This window comes from Agelaius tricolor, unplaced genomic scaffold (genome assembly GCF_023055355.1).
Source record: "Agelaius tricolor isolate 1412-34295 unplaced genomic scaffold, bAgeTri1.0.p SCAF_11, whole genome shotgun sequence".
Classification (NCBI taxonomy): domain Eukaryota; kingdom Metazoa; phylum Chordata; class Aves; order Passeriformes; family Icteridae; genus Agelaius; species Agelaius tricolor.
In genome coordinates, this window is record NW_027269271.1 from 29,343,034 (window position 1) to 29,360,660 (window position 17,627).

General features: G+C 46.8%; 1 protein-coding gene across 1 annotated transcript in view; it reads left to right on the forward strand.

Annotated features, from left to right (window-relative positions):
* The window catches only part of CACHD1 (cache domain containing 1), a 91,981-nt gene that overhangs the window by 54,836 nt on the left and 19,518 nt on the right, over positions 1-17,627 (forward strand). The window contains exons 5-13 of the mRNA XM_071436920.1: positions 1,707-1,833; positions 3,929-4,073; positions 6,327-6,543; positions 10,691-10,840; positions 11,848-12,081; positions 13,742-13,891; positions 14,388-14,511; positions 14,997-15,114; positions 15,909-16,077. Coding sequence (XP_071293021.1) covers positions 1,707-1,833; positions 3,929-4,073; positions 6,327-6,543; positions 10,691-10,840; positions 11,848-12,081; positions 13,742-13,891; positions 14,388-14,511; positions 14,997-15,114; positions 15,909-16,077 — 1,434 coding nt within the window. The remainder of the gene's footprint in view (positions 1-1,706; positions 1,834-3,928; positions 4,074-6,326; positions 6,544-10,690; positions 10,841-11,847; positions 12,082-13,741; positions 13,892-14,387; positions 14,512-14,996; positions 15,115-15,908; positions 16,078-17,627) is intronic.

The following is a 17,627-nucleotide window of genomic DNA, read 5'->3' on the forward strand; positions in this document are numbered from 1 at the left end:
CTTTGAAATTACATTTTTCAAGTTCTGTAACTCAAAACAAAAACTTCAGCACCAGAAATTCAACCTCTTTATACAAAACAACTTCACCCCCAGAACGATGAAATCCTGGGCATAAAAAGAAGGATTTAAATGTTTTATAGTCTCATGGCCCTTCTGCCTGCAGGAGGAAGCAGCAGCTCAGAGAAAAAATAGATTTTGGAGGGGAATGAGGAATCTCTGGTAGCCCTTGGTCCATCAAGGCAGGGAATTGTTCTCATGGGAAGCTGCATTTTTGCACAGAGCTCAGCAGTCCCAGCCCAGCATCCCAGCAGGATTTGTAGGCACTGTGGGAAGTGTCAAGCACTGTGGCAAAGAGGAGTGGGGAAAGCCCAGGACAGTGGTTTTTGCAGGGCAATTACACTGGGCTGGATGTGGAGAGAACATCCAGCCACAGCCAGTCTGGGAAACTTGAGTAAGTGCTAAAGTGTGGAGGATGTGGAGCTCAGGCTGCCCTCACTGTGGGTATTTGGGTGTAGAGTGTCTGCTAAGGCTTGAATGTGCCCTGCAGTCCTTTCCAACCCAAATATTGGCATATTTGATAATGAAGGAGATGAAACTGGCCCGTTTTCAGTGCCAGTCCTGAGGGAATGCTGGAGGGAAATGCTGAGCAAAAGGTGAAGCACTGGAAATCAGAGCCCCCCTCTGCCAGTTCTTTGAGTTCTGCAATCAAAGAACGTGAAAGGAGAAATGGCAAAGAAATATTTTCTTTTTTTTTATGCATTTTAAGCTGTTGTGATCCACTTTATTTGCTCGGTAAAAACCTAAGATTTGAAAAATCCAGATTTTGTTTTCAGTCTGCTGCAAGCAGAGAGGCTGTTCAGCCCTGAGTGGGAAATAATCCTGCTCCTGCTGTGGTGCCTCCCATGCTAATCATGTCCCATTCCCTCTCTCCTGGGAGCATTTCCCTTTTGTTTTAAAGGACTTAGAGCTGCCTGGGATCACTGATGTGGCAAAATTGGTGATTCCGTGGATGAACATCAATCCAGGCTGGAGGGAGAGCAGAGGAGGTCTGTGGGACATTCCCACTGCACCACGAGGCAGAAATCCCAATGTCCATAGGATCTGTTCTTCCTAATGCCCATGGGATCTGTTCCCTTCTCAGTGTCCATGGGATCTGTTCCCTTCCCAGTGTCCATAGGATCTGTTCCCAGTGCCCATGGGATCTTTCCTTTCATTGAAGGAAAGGAAAGATCCCATGGGCACTGGGAACGGATGAAGCTGTGAGCACCAAACCTGTTGAATATTTTGGAGTTATTCCACCAAAAAGAACAGGATTTTTTGACATGAAGGCTTTTTCCTTTGTGGAAAGGATGTTGACAAGGTGTTTATTATTACATGGAGATGTAGGGTGTATATATATATATATATATTATATATAATTGCCTTAATCTCTTCCTTCCTCACTCTGGCCTTGCCTTCCAGGACCTGGGGGTGCTTCAGAGACTCAGGAACTGTCATCACATATTAAACAAAATCTGTCCAATCCAGTGTTGAGTTTCTTGAGCTGTTTGCAGATCAGTGCAGTGTCAGCAGTGTGTTTTCCCCATCCTAAGCAGAGCAGTTTGTGTTTCCTGTAGGGCCCTGGTTGTTCTCCAGACTCCACCAGGGAGGTTCTGAGTCTGGGCTGCCTCTGTAACTCTGCTTCTCTCTCCCTTTCCACCCTGCAGTCCTTGCTGACAACCTGAAGTCTAACCCAGGAATCAAGTGGCAATATTTCAGCTCAGAAGAAGGGATTTTCACCGTGTTCCCGGCCCACAAGTTCCGGTGCAAGGGCAGCTACGAGCACCGCAGCAGGTAGGGTTTGCCTCCCTCCAGTTTCCTGGGGACAGCACTCACACTGGGCTCCTCAGGCCCTGATTTCACTCACTCTTGTCCCTTGCCAAGCTGCCAACATTCGTGAGTAACTTCTAATGGAGCCCCTTGGGTTTTCTTAGGGCTGTTTTTTGAAGCACCACTTTTCACTTCTGAGGAACTAAACTAAAATTCCAAACAGGTTCCTCACCTCTCCCAAATTAAATCAGCTGTAAACAGCACTAGCACTGACTTGGAAGTTGTAGGTCAGCCTGCAGGCAGAATCTGACTAATATTTGACTCATATCTGACCCCTGTTAACAAAGCAGTGAGCAGACATTCTGCTGATTTGGCAGGTGCATCACTTTGGGAGGGAGGGGAAGGATGAGAGACTGGGAAGGGCACATAGGTGGGAGCATTTTTCCCCAGGTTCAGGTGGCACATTGTGGATAGTAGGAAAGCAGCAGTGAAAATTTCTTCCCACTGAAATAAAACAGTAAAAGTAAAGCATCAGGTGGCAGAGTGGTGGCAGGGTTTCCTGCACAGGGATTTCTGTTCTCTAAGCCAAGAATTTGAGGTCCAGTATTTTTCTCTGCTTTTTCTGTCAGTACCATGGGATTGATGCAGGCTCGAGGGTGGGAAGGTGCAGTGGCTTTAATGTCTCTGGTCATACATTAATTAATTGTACAAGTTAATCAGTCTGTGCAGGAGAAGCAGCAGCACATCCAGGAACCTTTTGGGGACACCAAGGAAGGTTTGGTTTTCTGTCAGGGTTGAGCAATCAAAAGTTTACTGATGTTATCTTCAGTGTGCCATCAAAGCACAAAGTTCTGAGCTTGACTGAGTTTTCTGGGGCCTTGGAAAGGTGAGGGCTGAGGAGGTGAGAGCTGGGGGTGCCCCAGTCCTGCTCAGAACTTGGACACTAAAACCATCAGGGGTTTTATCCAAATCACTTGTCTGGGTCATAGTTCCTCCATGGCCAAATAAGGGGTCTCTTTTTGCTAATATTTACTTCAGAGGGTGGTTTGGGTGAATTAATTAGTTAATGCTTCAGTGCTTTGAAGATCAAAGGCCCTGTTTCAGTTGCAGGTATTAATCCAGGGTAGAGCTGCAGGCTGTTTTACAGTTAAGAACTGATTTGTGCCAGTTGTTTACTGCAGTGCCTTGTGTCAAATCTTTCCTTTCCTTTTAATAAGATTTCTGTGTCTGCCTTTGATATAACGAAATTTAGATCCCAAAACTCTCCCTTGACTGTAACTAGTTTTGTGTCTGGACTAAAGAGGAAAGAGAAACTTGCCATTTTATTTTAATCCTTCCTCCATGCTGAGGATCTTCCTAATTTATTCCAGGTTGAAACCTTGGTGTGAGAGCTTGTGAACTCTTTCACACCTCTCTCAATATTGAGCTGGATCTGAAAACAAGATTTTTGGTGTTAGCACAGACACGTGGCAGCACTGAGAGTCCCCAGTGGTGTTAGCTCACTTTGGGATGTAAAACTGGGCAGATGCAAGGGCTTGTGCAGCATGACCCGGGTGAGAGTCATCCCAGGGCACCCTGCCTTGGCCAGAAGCCTTCTTACAGCAGCCCAAACACCCTGGGCTGATCACCTCCCTGCAGCTGCACAGGTTTTGACTTGCCATGGCCCCAGCACATCCCCACTGCTGCTCCCAGTTCAGGTGTGGGTGAAGTTCCCAGCAGCCAGGATTTACCTGAGCATTTCTTGCTTCATTCAAACCTTGCTGTGAACTGCTGCAGTGATCCCAAACGCTGCTGCTGTGTAAGCAGCAGGGTTAATTCCTGAAAGCTCTTGCTGTGACAGAGGGAGAAGAACCTGGTTAGGTTAAAAAATTCAGAAACTGAGGGGCATTTCTGCATGCTCAGATTCTCAGCTGGCCTTTCCCGGTACAAGTTCTGATAAGGGGAAAAAAAAAAATCTGTTATAATTCATTGTTTCTTCCTGTTTGTTTGCTTGGGTGTTCTAATTCCTGCCTGTTTCCACTTGTGAGCACTGCAGTGGGGATGACAGGGTGCTGCTGATGATGGTGCTTTGGGTTTTGTCCCTCCTGATGATGGTGCTTTGGGTTTTGTCCCTCCTCAGGCCCATCTACGTCTCCACCGTTCGCCCTCAGTCCAAGCACATTGTGGTCATTGTGGACCACGGGGCCTCTGTCACAGAGACACAGCTCCAGATTGCCAAGGATGCTGCCCAGGTGATCCTCAGCTCCATAGATGAGCACGACAAGGTGAGATTTCTCCAGACAAACCCAGCTTCCCCTGGGTTTTCAGCTCCCACCCAAAGGGGTGATTTCAGTCATGGACCCCAGCAGATCTGGGAGCTGCTTCTGAGGAGTGACAGAGCCTTGAGTTCACTCTTTGTGCTGCAGGGGAAACATTTGGGGATCTGCAGGCTGGGAAAAAAGTGAAATCCCACTGATCTAAGGCAAAATCTTGTACCTGAGCAATCTTTAAAGGCTCCTCCATCTCAGCAGATATTTCAGTGGTGATCAACCATGCTCCAAACATGACCCTTTCTCACATCCTAAACTACTTTGAGCAACTCATTTCACCTCTGAGCCTAACTTTTTGTCTTGTGAAAGTGGAAATTATTTATTCTCCTGCAGTACTGGTGTGAGCTGAAGCATAATTAGTGTTTGGGAGATTCACAGATAATTATGGTACCAGCACAGGGCCAAGAAATCTGGGTTTGATTTCTTGCTCTGTCCCTGGTACTCATTTGACAGTGAGAAAGTCACTTTACCTGTAATTTTTTTCAGTACAGGCAACTGTGGACTCATAAAGTGCTTTTGTAAAAAGTCTGCAGTTTTTTAATAACTCTTTGCTGGTGAGACCTTGATCAGTCTCTCTGCTTGGGTTTTCTTTTGTGAGCAGGAGGAGTTTCAGTTAAATCAAATTGAAGAAAACTGATGATAATCTTTGCCTTAAGTCTTCTCATGAATAGTATGGGAAAACCACTTGCAACATGGTGCTTTTAAAGAGATTTAATATGGTAAAGTAATCTTACAGTTCAGCAGGATTAATAGCACTTAAATTCAAGTGTCAGAAGGGTTTGTGTTAAGACAGAATACATTTGAGGCACCTATTCCTTGGTCAGTAGCTCAGTGGTTATAGAACCTGTTACACAGGTATCTAATTACTGCTTAATTCTGGGGCTGTCTTGCCTCAGTCATGCTTCCTAATGAAGTTTGTCACTCAATTAATGAGTCGGGTGTGTTAGATGTCATTAAGGCATAGAGGTAACACTTGCATTAACTTATTTACAGGAAAAGCTGATGTCAGAGTCGCCTTGCTTTGACTGAAACATTAAAGCAGCAAAAAGCTTTGCTGGGAGCAGTCCTTGGAGGGGTTGTTTATTTTTTTTTTTAATTTCTCTGTGCACTCAGCTTCTCTCTGGGCTCTCCAGGCTTTCCTGCAAATGCTCTCTGCTGATTCCCTGTCAGCTCTCCCTGGCCCACTCAGGCTCTGCCCAGAGCAGTGCATTGACCATTGTGAGGGAGCAGAGTGAAGCTGACTCTGCTGAGAAACAAAGACTCAAATCTCTTTTCCTTGAACTCTGCATAATCCTTTTGAAATCTGACAGATTTATGCCTCCAGCATTTCTTTTCCAACAATGCAGTTTTAAACCCATGGAATCTCCTCTGTTGGCTTCTCCAGTGTTGTGTGTCTGGGTGTGTAAAGATGATGTAAAGGTGTGTGTTGTGTTCTCCATGCAGGACAACAGGACTCCTGGACAACTCATCAATGTCATTAAGCAGAAGCCCCTTCACTGTTTACTTAAGCTCTATTTATATTTATACATTCTCACACTGCTGCACGCACAATCACACATTTCTTGATTGGTGCCTCTACCTTGTCTACGTGCTCTGCAAGCACTTTTCAGGATATGTGATTGCTTACAGTCCAGTGCTTCAGGGCCCTCCTTTATCTAATGTCTTGACATTTTGTTTCTCAGCCTCTTCTTTCTTAATGTACCACAATTTATGTCTTAGTAACCTTGAGAACCCCAGAGGCTTCTGATAAGAACAACTAAAAAACCCAGTTTGGCTGGAGCACGCTGTGGCCTGAGCTGTTCAAGCACATTGCTCCACCTCCAGGGGAGGTGATCCTATGGAGCCCCTTCCTCATGGAACCTCTTCCTCATGGAACCCCTTCCCCATGGAACCCCTTCCCTATGGAGCCTCTTCCTCATGGAACCCCTTCCCCATGGAACCCCTTCCTCGTGGAACCCCTTCCTCGTGGAACCCCTTCCTCATGGAACCCCTTCCCCATGGAACCCCTTCCCCATGGAATCTTCTCTCTTCCCCATGGAACCCCTTCCCCATGGAACCCCTTCCCCATGGAACCCCTTCCCCATGGAATCTTCTCTCCTCCCCATGGAACCCCTTCCCCATGGAATCTTCTCTCCTCCCCATGGAACCCCTTCCCCATGGAATCTCCTCCCCGTGGAACCCCTTCCCCATGGAGCCTGTTCCCGGCAGATCTCGGTGCTGACGGTGGCGGACGCGGTGCGCACGTGCTCCCTGGACCAGTGCTACAAGACCTTCCTGTCCCCTGCCACCAGCGAGACCAAGAGGAAGATGTCCACCTTTGTCAGCAGCATCAAGGCGTCCGACAGCTCCACGCAGCACGCCCTGGGCTTCCAGAAGGCTTTCCAGCTCCTGCGGAACACCAACAACGGCACCCGGCTCCAAGGAAGTAAGGCAGCCTCTCCTGCAAGCCGGGCTATGCCAGGGCCTTGCCATGTTTGCTTGTCTCACATCCTCACTTTGGCAGAGCCCAGGGGAGTGGAATGTGTTCAATAGGAACAGAAATGTGCTCCATCCCCATTTTTGTTCTAAGGAGCGTTTCCTTGGGCTGCAGTCCGCGTGAGGGGCTGTGGGATGTGTCCATTCTCCATGAGGGGCTGTGGGATGTGTCCATTCTCCATGAGGGGCTGTGGGATGTGTCCATTCTCCATGAGGGGCTGTGGGATGTGTCCAGTCTCCATGAGGAGCTGTGGAATGTGTCCATTCTCCACGTGAAGGGCTGTGGGATGTGTCCGTTCTCCATGAGGGGCTGTGGGATGTGTCCGTTCTCCATGAGGGGCTGTTGGATGTGTCCATTCTCCATGTGAGGGGCTGTGGGATGTGTCCATTCTCCATGTGAGGGGCTGTGGGATGTGTCCAATCTCCATGAGGGGCTGTGGGATGTGTCCATTCTCCATGAGGGGCTGTGGGATGTGTCCAATCTCCATGAGGGGCTGTTGGATGTGTCCATTCTCCATGTGAGGGGCTGTGGGATGTGTCCAATCTCCATGAGGGGCTGTTGGATGTGTCCATTCTCCATGAGGAGCTGTGGGATGTGTCCATTCCCTGTGATGGTGCTCACAGGGGTTCCAGGATGAGGGAAGAGATGAGGATCTGACTCCATGTTTCAGAAGGCTTGATTTATTATTTTATTATATATATTATATTAAAACTACACTAAAAGAATAGAAGAAAGGATTTCATCAGAAGGCTTGAAAGCAACAGGAATAGAATGATAAAATCTTGTGACTCACCAGACAGTCCGAGCCAGCTGGACTGTGATTGGCCATTAATTAGAAACAACCACATGAGCCAATCACAGACCCACCTGTTGCATTCCACAGCAGCAGATAACCATTGGTTACATTTTGTTCCTGAGGCCTCTCAGCTTCTCAGGAGAAAAAATCCTAAGGAAAGGATTTTTCATAAAATGTGTCTGTGACAATTCTCCACCTGAGGGGCTCTTGGATGTGTCCATTCTCACTCTCTCTTGCTGCCTTGCCTTTCTTTTGAACTGAAAGAGGAGAATGCAGGATTGATCTCTGTCATTGCTGAGTTATTTCCTCAGTCTGTATGGGGGGGACAGGGGACCTTTCCAGGAAAATTGCAGCTTCTGCAGGTTCATTTAATGAGTGCTGGCACATTTGCATGTGGATGATGTGCCTTACTGGAATCCTGGGGAAGTGGATCCCCTTGCTTCCCAGGGAAATGACATTTGAGGATACCAATTATGGGTGATATTTTGTGGAACACAAAGCTGTCCTGGGCTAAATTTTCCTTCATCTCAGAATAACCCCCCTGAACTCTGTGTACTCATTATGAGCTTTATCCTTCCCCTTCCCAAGACTGGGGTTTTTCTGGGTGTTTTTTGTAGTGATGATGGTGGTGAAAAACATGAAAAGATGGATGTGAAATTGAGTGGCAGATTGGCTTGCCAGGAAGCTCTGGAAGGCAAATCCTGTGCTCTGGGTGCTCCTTGGATTTGAGTAACCCTGGCAGTGCCAGGACAGGGTGGAGGGAACAGCCCATCTCCATCAGGATGCTTGGATTATGTAACCCCCTGGCCCCGTGCCTGCTCCAGTGAGAGCAGAGCTTTCAGTGTCCCAAAGGGCACCAGCTCAGAGCCTGTGCAGAGCCAGAGAGAGAGGAAAAGTCCAGGAATTGAAGTGCTTTGGAAAGAATGAGGAAATGCCCCCCATTCCACGTGACTTTCCCTGGGTTTATGGAATGGTGCTTTTGCTACCGAAGGTTCAGCCAATTCCTGAGTTCAGGCCATTGGCACAGGGAGATTTCGTGTGACTGGACAAAGGATAAGGCTGGCAAGGGCAGGATTTTACCATCCTCTGGCAGAATGATGACAGGGGAACAACCCCAGCAAATGCAGAATGAACAATGCGGGGCTGCTGCAGCTGGCTGGGATAAGATGAATTTGCCATCAGGATTTATTCCAAGAACATCAGCTGAGGAGTCTTGGAGCATCCTCCTGCTTATTCTCCATTCCTGGAAGTGTCCAAGGCCAGCTTGGACAGGGCTTGGAGCACCCTGGGATGGTGGGAGGTGTCCCTGCCCATGGCAGATGAGGGGTGAGATGAGCTTTAGGGTCCCTCCCAACCCAAACCATTCCAGGATTCCATGTTTTTATGTTTGGCACTGTTTGATATTAGGATTAGAGGTTTTGGCATATTCATATGTCACTAGGTTTCATATCAAACAACTATTTTGGGGCACAAGCACAGAAAGTTAAAATGCAAATGCTTTGGATTTAGGTTTTCTCTACATGTGGAAGATGGTGAAGATCTAACGTGTTTATGATGAATTTCAGAATTCCTGGGGTGAGACACAATAGGTTTGAGAAGAGGATGTTTATAAAACATGTCTCATTTTCTTGTAAATAATCTTTTCATCTTTTTAAAAAAGAAAAACAAACCCAGCAAAAAAAAAAAAAATCCTTCATTTCACTGTTAATTTTCTAACATCCTGTTCCCAGAGAACAATGTGTGGGTGTGTCAGGGAAGCTGTTGAGATACAGCCTCAATCCCAAATTCACACTGGCAAAGCCAGAAGGGAACTGCTGGTGTGAGGTGGGAGATCTGTGCTGTTAAACACATCTGGATTTTCTGCTTCAGGTCCTCCTGCAGTCCTGCTCAGCAGATCCTCATCCCAAAGAGTGACAGAATGCTCCAAAAGCTGCTTGCTCTGGTCCCTCATGCAGATTTAGGACTGGCTCTTGTTACTCCATTTAGGCTGCAGCACCATGCCTGGCTGCAGATAAAATATCTCTGCTGTAGCCTAGGAAACAATTTTCCTTAAACTCCACCCAAAGCTGCTTTTATACCTGGCTTTGCTTTTATTCCTACTTTTAGTCCTTACAGAAAACTAAGGTAGAAATTCCCCCAAATTAACAGCACCTCCTGTTTGTGTCAAAATCTGGTTCTGAAGCCCTGAGGACAAAATGTGCAAGTGAAAGCATTGATACCTATTTAATAAACCAGTACAGCAAATCCACCAAAAATCCAGGTGAAACAAGAAAGTTGGGATGTGACCACGTCAGCCCAGTGCTCTGGATTTCCTGTGGATGATTTTGATCTGTGTGTTCATTATAAACACAAACCACTCTCAGTGCTGAGATAAATGTGATGGAACAGGTTGGGGAGTCAGCACAGGGCTGTGGATTGTGTTCAAAGGCTCTGGGGCAGGACTTTGGCCAGGAACATCCTCAGCCTGAAAAACACGTTCCAGGGAAAGTGTGAGGAGCCAGGTCACATTCCAGAGAATTCCCAGAATTCCCAGGCTTTCTTCTCTGCCCTGCTCCATGGAGGGTGTCCTGTGCAGCTCCGTGCCTTGGGATTGCAGGGTGGAAGGAGAACAGAGGGGCAGGAGATGAAAAGTGCAGGTTTTGACCTTGTGGAGCCTTTTCCATGGAATTGGAGCAGCTGCTCCAGGTGCTGGATCTGTGTGCTCCTGCCTGGAGGCAGCCAAGCTCCTCACCTGGAGAGGAAAAGGATCCAGGGAGTCCTTAGTGCCTGAGGAGAGCTGGAGAGGGACTGGGGACAAGGCCTGGAGGGACAGCACACAGGGAATGGCTGCCACTGCCAGAGGGCAGGGATGGATGGGACATTGGGAATTGTTCCTGGCAGGGTGGGCAGGGGCTGGCACAGGTGCCCAGAGCAGCTGGGGCTGCCCCTGGATCCCTGCAGTGCCCAAGGCCAGGCTGGACAGGGCTTGGAGCAGCCTGGGACAGTGGGAGGTGGGACTGGATGGGGTTTAAGGTCCTTTCCATCCCAAACCATTCCATGACTCCAAAGCCAGAGGGTGCTTGTGGGGTTTGCTCAGGAGAGCAAGCCCAGAGCTCCTGGGTGGCCAACAGGCACCAAACCAAACAGAAGTTTGGTGAGTGCCAAGAGTGAAACTTGAACCCCAAAGGCTGGAATCCATGTGGCTGCAGCGTGTTCGTCCCCTGGAGGGGCTGTGGATCCCTGGGAGAAGCTGCTGTGAGCAGATTTCAGGGCTCTCAGCACAAGAGTTAAAGTTGTGCTGTGTCTGTAATTGTGTTTCAGATACTGACATGGTGATCATTTATCTCTCGGCTGGGATCACATCAAAAGAGTCCTCAGAAGAGGATAAAAAAGCCACTCTGCGTGTCATCAACGAAGAGAACAGCTTCCTCAATAACTCAGTGATGATCCTCACTTATGCCCTCATGAATGGTGAGAGATGCTTGTGTTTTCCAGGCCATAAAATTCCCCTCCTGGCACAGCACAGCTCGTTTATTAAACTCATCCCAGGGTAATTCCAGGCCTTACTGGGAACAGTTTGTTCATGGATTTTTGGCACATTTAATCCAGAAGCTGCATCCAGATGTTGTAACTTTGGTGTTTATAGCTGTGCCACTCTATCCTTGTGGATCCCAGTGCAGCTGCAGGGATACAAAATATTGTGGCCTGGATTGTCCAGACTGAGTTAAATTTGTTAATTATTGCAACTGCAAACCTTCCTGGGGGCTTCCAGGGGCAGCAAGCTGGGACTAAATGTGACTTCATCAGCCAGGGAGGGTGAATGGGAGATCAGACCAAGTCTGAAATGATAACCCAGCTTTGGTAACCTGGGAACCAACCTGAGAGTGAAGTGAAACATGAAGATCACCCACTCCTTTTCCAAAAAAGCATTTTCAGCACGAAGGCAGTTTGTTGTATTACTGAAAATAGCCAAGGAAGTGAATGCTTAACCCAATGTACGATTTGGTTGTAAATTTAAATGTTCATTTGAGATTGGGGCGTGCAAAAGGCTTTGATTTGTGTGCAGGAGTTGAGCCTGGGACTGGAGTGAAGTGTGAAACTGGAGTGATTCAGCTGCAGAACAAAGGCTGTTATCTCCAGGGCTGAGGATTGCTCCTGGTCCTGCCTGTGGGCGAGCCAGCGTGGAGAACAAAGAGCTGTCCTGTGGATTTATGGGGCACACTGCTCTTTGCTCCCAGGGCTTTGTTTAAAGGGGGGATGTGAACAGCATGGCAAATCTTTTGCACTGTGCAACAGCAGGAGAGAGGCAATCTCTTTAAATTTGGTGTTAGTAATTAATTTTCCTCAAACCAATCTTTAAGCGCTTAAATAAGAATGTGGAATTTTCAGTGCTGCAACACAGAGTATGGATCATTCCTTTGGAGCAGGGGCCTGGATGGGAATGAAGCCTGTTTGACCAGTGCTTTGTGTCCCTGCAGAGGGGGTGACAGGGCTGAAGGAGCTGGCCTTCCTGCGGGACCTGGCTGAGCAGAACTCGGCCAAGTACGGCGTGCCCGACCGCAGCGCCCTGCCCGTCACCAAGGGCAGCATGATGGTCCTCAACCAGCTCAGCAACCTGGAGACCACCGTGGGCAGGTTCTACACCAACCTGCCCAACAGGATGATCGACGAGGCCGTGTTCAGCCTGCCCTTCTCGGATGAGATGGGGGACGGTGAGTGCTGCCCTTGGCTTCTGGTGAAGCCATCAGAGATCAGGTTCTCTTTGCTTTCCTGTCCCCAGATTCATGTAATCCTGTGTCCCAGTTGAGATGGAGACAATACAAATACACTCCGTTTTCAGAAGGCTTCAAACTGTTTTTATTCTGGCATGCAGGCTTTTATACATTCTTACAAAGCTCAGAAGTTTACACTTAACTCATTGGTAAGGAAAGACAAACAAAGTGCTCATTGGAATAGTTGCAGGCTTCTCTTATTTATCCTTCTCTCTTTCTTGGTTTTTGTGTCAATGACCTTGGTAGGAAATTCTTTCAGGGGTGAACATGGATCCTCTTATCAAACTTCTCTCTGGCTCTCAGAAGTCCCTGTAAAACCTCTTCCACAATCCTACAAGATTTTGGTTCTAGGTGTGTTTCCAAGCCTTGTTGTCTGTAGAATTTTCATCTGCAGAAGGTTTAGTTGTGGAAAAAGTGCTAACAAGGCATGGAGTTGGCAGATTTAGTTTGGATTCTTGTGGTCACATTTGTTCCTCTGTATGAGTACACAGGAACAAATAATCCATAATTTAATCTGTGGAGAGAAATTCTTCGTACTGGAGGGAAATAGATTGGAATGGCATCCATGTCAGTCCTGTGTAAGAGCAAGATAAAAGCAGCCTTGTGAATGGCACAAGGAGAGATTGTTAATTATTGTTAATTATTGTCCCTCAGCTGACCCTCAGCCCCTCTTTGGCTTCAGCACAGCTGGACTGTCTGGAGACCCAAACTGAATTTAAGGCTGTTCCTGAGGAAATCTGAGTCTGAGCTTTTGCTCCCTTCCTCAGTGATTCAACTCTGTTCTTGCTCTCTCCCAAAGCCATATCCAAGGGAAAATAGGAGCAACAAAGGATTGGGAATGATGCAATAGATGGGTTTGTCTTACAGGGATTTCAGAGTGTACTTAAAGGCTTGTACATGCAAATGAGTTTTATATTGGGGTGAGGGAAGAGCTGCTGAGTTTCCAAGCTCAGAAGAAAGGAGTAAGAAAGTGTTGCAGAGTTCTCACCTCAGGGATGAGATCAATCCCAAACTGTTGGGTAATTATGGATATGATTCCAACCAGAGTGGCAATACTGGAATTTAGTTAAACAGAGATTTAATATTCTGATTATGCAGTAGATGAGAAACAACTCATCCCAACTGTTGCTTTACGAGGACAAAGTCATTTCCTCCTTCTTCTTCCATCCTATTTTAATGGCATTAAATTATGTTAAAGGAAGAGAATGCTCTGTTGGCTTTTCACACAAATTTATTTTATACCTATAAGGAATCCACTTGGAGACTGACAACCCCTCAAACACCAATTGTGTGTGTTCTAATAAATTGGTGAATATACTTCAGGTCACTATCAGGAACACAGGTTAATTAGAGAGAATTGCTGACAACAGCCAGACACAACAGAAAAACCTGCTGAGCTTCCCTGGCCATATTCCAGCAAGGAATAGATACAAAATTTAACAGTGTAACATCTCAAAATGCTCTGTTTCCTCTCAAAATAATGAACCAGAGGATATTTCTGATATTTAATTGTGTAACATCTCAAAATGCTCTGTTTCCTCTCAAAATAATGAACCAGAGGATATTTCTGATGGTTTTGTGGTGTTTCTCTCCCTCCAAGGCCTGATAATGACTGTCAGTAAGCCCTGTTACTTCGGGAACCTCCTGCTGGGAATTGTTGGAGTAGATGTCAACCTTGCCTATATCTTGGAAGATGTCACCTATTACCAGGACTCCTTGGGATCCTACACCTTCCTCATTGATAATAAAGGTAATTTTGACTCAGACCATCTCCTCCAGTCCCACTGAGCTCGCGAGCCACCAATTCTGACTTCTCACATTTCTGAGGAATGAATGATAATATTTATTGAAAGTTTAATTGCGTGTTGTTGGTTAGTTCTGCCTGAATGTTGCTGGAGATTTTAGGTGGATTCATGACTTGAAACTTCTGTCCTGGAGTTCTGACTTGGAAACTCTTGCTGTAGGGATTTCCTACACCTGTGGCATCCAAGGTTTTCTGGGAAAGAGGGAAAACTGGTGTTGATGTGTGTGCCCAGCTCTTTCCCTCTGATCCAGCTTATTTTATTGCTGAATTTTTCAAGCTGGTTTTCATTTGCAGCCCCTTTGATGACGAGATTGTTTGGTCACTGCCATCCTTGCCAAAATTCTATGTAATTACTGTCTATTTGTTTTTCCCCCTAAAATACCTCTCCTGGGCTCAGTTTTGTGATGCATTCCACGTTTGGGGCTGTGTGTTTGTTTTCTAGGGTACACTCTGATGCACCCCTCCCTGACCAGGCCCTACCTGCTGTCTGAGCCCCCCCTGCACACAGACATCATCCACTACGAGAACATTCCCAAATTCGAGCTGGTGCGCCAGAACATCCTCAGGTAAGGAATGGATGCAGCACTGGGAGTATTTCAGTATTTCTAGAGGAGTTTAAGAGTATATAAGGTAAAATTCCTTTTCCTACAATATCTGGATTCTTGGATGGATTTTTTTTCCCCATTAGCAATTTTGGTTTGATTTTCCCTCTAACTTTTTCAGTTGTCATTTGTTATGTGGTGTTTCCCAGCTGATCTGTGGAATATTCCTTCTAATCTCTCTCTTCCCTGTCAGGAAGATTTCCTACTATTTGGTCTGGGTTTTTTCTTTATCCTTTGCCTATTCTGAGAGTTTTTAAGCTCAGAATGTGAGGGTGCATAAGTGCATTTGCAGCACACACACAGGCTTTCCTTCACCAAGCACAAATAACAGTCAATTCCTTCAATTCTTATGATAATTGTATAAACACACAATAGAAGGATTTTGCTGAAGTCCTAACAGTTTTGCTCAGTGTTTAATAAACTGCTGGATGTTTTATCTGCCACGGCAGCATTCCCTTGGGCAGCCAGATCATCACAGTTCCTGTGAACTCCTCGCTGTCCTGGCACGTCAACAAGCTGAGGGAAATTGGGAAAGAAGCCTACAATGTCAGCTATGCCTGGAAAATGGTGAGGACAACAAGTGTGGGATGGCAGAGAGGGAATTCATGGCTCTGCTGCTGTCCTTCCTTCAGTCTGGGAATGTCTGGTCACTAATCTCAGCCTTGGGGTTAAAATGGAATCTGAGGTTAAACATAATCCAGGTGAATTCACCGATGCCAGCAAGAATCGGTTGCGTTGTGCCAACAAACTCAAGAAGGTACTTGTGGATCATTTCACAGTGTTAAGTTAAATCCAACCTAAAGGATTAAGCTGAGCAGTTTTAAGAGATTAAATCTGTCATTGTTTAACAGAAATTCACACAGGAAGGTGTCTGGAGCTGATTTGCTAAGATTGTAACAATGCATTTAATACCAAACTCCCTTTGCAGAGCAGCTGGGACACTCCTAGGTTTGCTGCTCTGGTGTAATTTAGAGTCCTTAAAATACCCAAACTAGTAAAACATGTGGACATGCAACACACAATTAAGAGTGGAAATAATAAAATCTTGCATTTGAGAGTTAATTTGTCTGTACTCTCCATAAAGGTAACACCAGTGTGTGTCCAGCAACTGGAAACCTGCAGCCTTTCCTCTGTTAGTGACAAAACATGACCATGAAACAGTGTTAGAATTAGAAATTATTGCTAATTGAGCAACAAAATGAAAGTCTGGTTTGGTTTTCAGGAAAAAAAAAATGCAGTATTTTTATTTTCTGTGTTAACTGCGGCAAAGTTTATTTTGTAGAACTCAGTGGTTCTGAGACAGGAATTCTGTTCGTCCCCCACACTTTGGTTCTGTTTGGTGACTGGCTGGTGTTTTGCAGGTGCAGGACACATCCTTCATCCTGTGTGTGGTGGTGATCCAGCCAGAAATCCCCGTGAAGCAGCTGAAGAACCTCAACACTGTCCCCAGCAGCAAACTGCTCTACCACAGGCTGGACCTGCTGGGCCAGCCCAATGCCTGCCTGCACTTCAAGCAGCTGGCCACCCTGGGTAGGGCTCTGCCAGCCTGGCCTGGCCACCTCAGGGGCACCCAGCCTAGGGAAAACCTCCAGGAGCCACTCCCAGCTGTGCCCAGTCCCCAGCTTGTCCCCAGCCCAGAGCACCGAGTGCCACCTCCAGACCTCTTTGGGCAGTTCAAGTGCCTGACCACCCTTTCCATGGGGAAATTCCTGCTGATATCCAGCCTGGGCCACCCTGGCACTGTCACACCTCCTGTGTGTTTCTGTAGAGTGTGGCAGCTCAGTGCCACCTCCAGGGATGGGCACTCCAAACCCCCTGGGCAGTTCCACCCTTTCCATGGGGAAATTCCTGCTGGTGCCCAGCCTGAGCCACCCTGGCACTGTCACACCTCCTGTGTGTCTCTGTAGAGTGTGGCAGCTCAAAGTAAAGCTCTTCTCACCATACATGGGAAATACTCTTCCCTTGAGAAGGTTTTGTTTCCAAGGCTGGTTTTCTGATCAGCTTTTTCCTTCTCACAGCTCTCCTTGGTCACAGTGGCCTGCTCAGGGCTGAGCTCTTCCAGGATCACAGCAGAGCCTGAGCTGGGTCCCACAGGGATCATGGAGCCCAGCTCTGGAGGGAAGGGCCTATCCAGGGATTGAATCCATAACTTTGCTACCATCAGCACCAGGTTTTAACCAACAAATTCACTTCTTGCAGGATGAATGAGTGGGGCTGCTGGTCAGAGTGGGGGATAAATGCCCTGGGAGTCCAGCAGGGTCCCTGGCAGTGCAGTGGGAGCAGTGGAGGTGTCTCAGCAAGCTTAACCCAAGTCCTCTCCTGGCTCTAAAGCACCTCCCTGAGCAGTACCAGAGTAGGATGAAGTCCCAGCCAGTTGTGCAGGACTCTGCTGCTCTTTTGCTCTGGATTCATGGGAGTTTTCCACTGCCAGAAGCATTGAATACCTTCAGAGGCAGAGGTTAAGCCTGCTGGGGAGAAGGAGAACTTCAGTGCTCTGATGGTTCCCAGGCCCTCCTCACCTGCTTCAAAACCCTCAGGTTTTGATAGGCTAAAGTGGTTCTGCTCTTCCTGACTGATTTCAAACATTGCTGGGAAAAAGAGAAAATCTCCATGGCAGTTCCAGTGTCTGGGAAAGATGGAGAATTTAAAACCCAGAAATATCCCAAGAACAGAGGGGTTTTACATAAACATCCTACACTGCAAGCTGTCATATTCAGGTATAGCTTGGGAGGTCCCTCATATCTGTACTATAAGAAGTTCTGAATGAAATACTTCTGCTTGTAGCAGGGTTTGAAGGTCTCATGGTGAATTAGTGGCAAAGTTGTGAGATTTTCCTTAGCTCCTTGGAGCCCTGCAGAATTGCTCAGTGAGATCAGACCGGAGCAGGGACCTGACAAACCCCTGGAAATTGCTTTGCCAGTTGTTTAAAACACAGGGATTTTTTGTTTTGTTTTGTTTAATGTGCTGCCTAATCTTGATTATCTTATATCCAGAAATATATAAATGGAGAATATCCCAAAAATGCAGTACTAAGCTGTCAAGGGGGAAAACTTCATGCAAAGCAAAATCAGAATATTTGC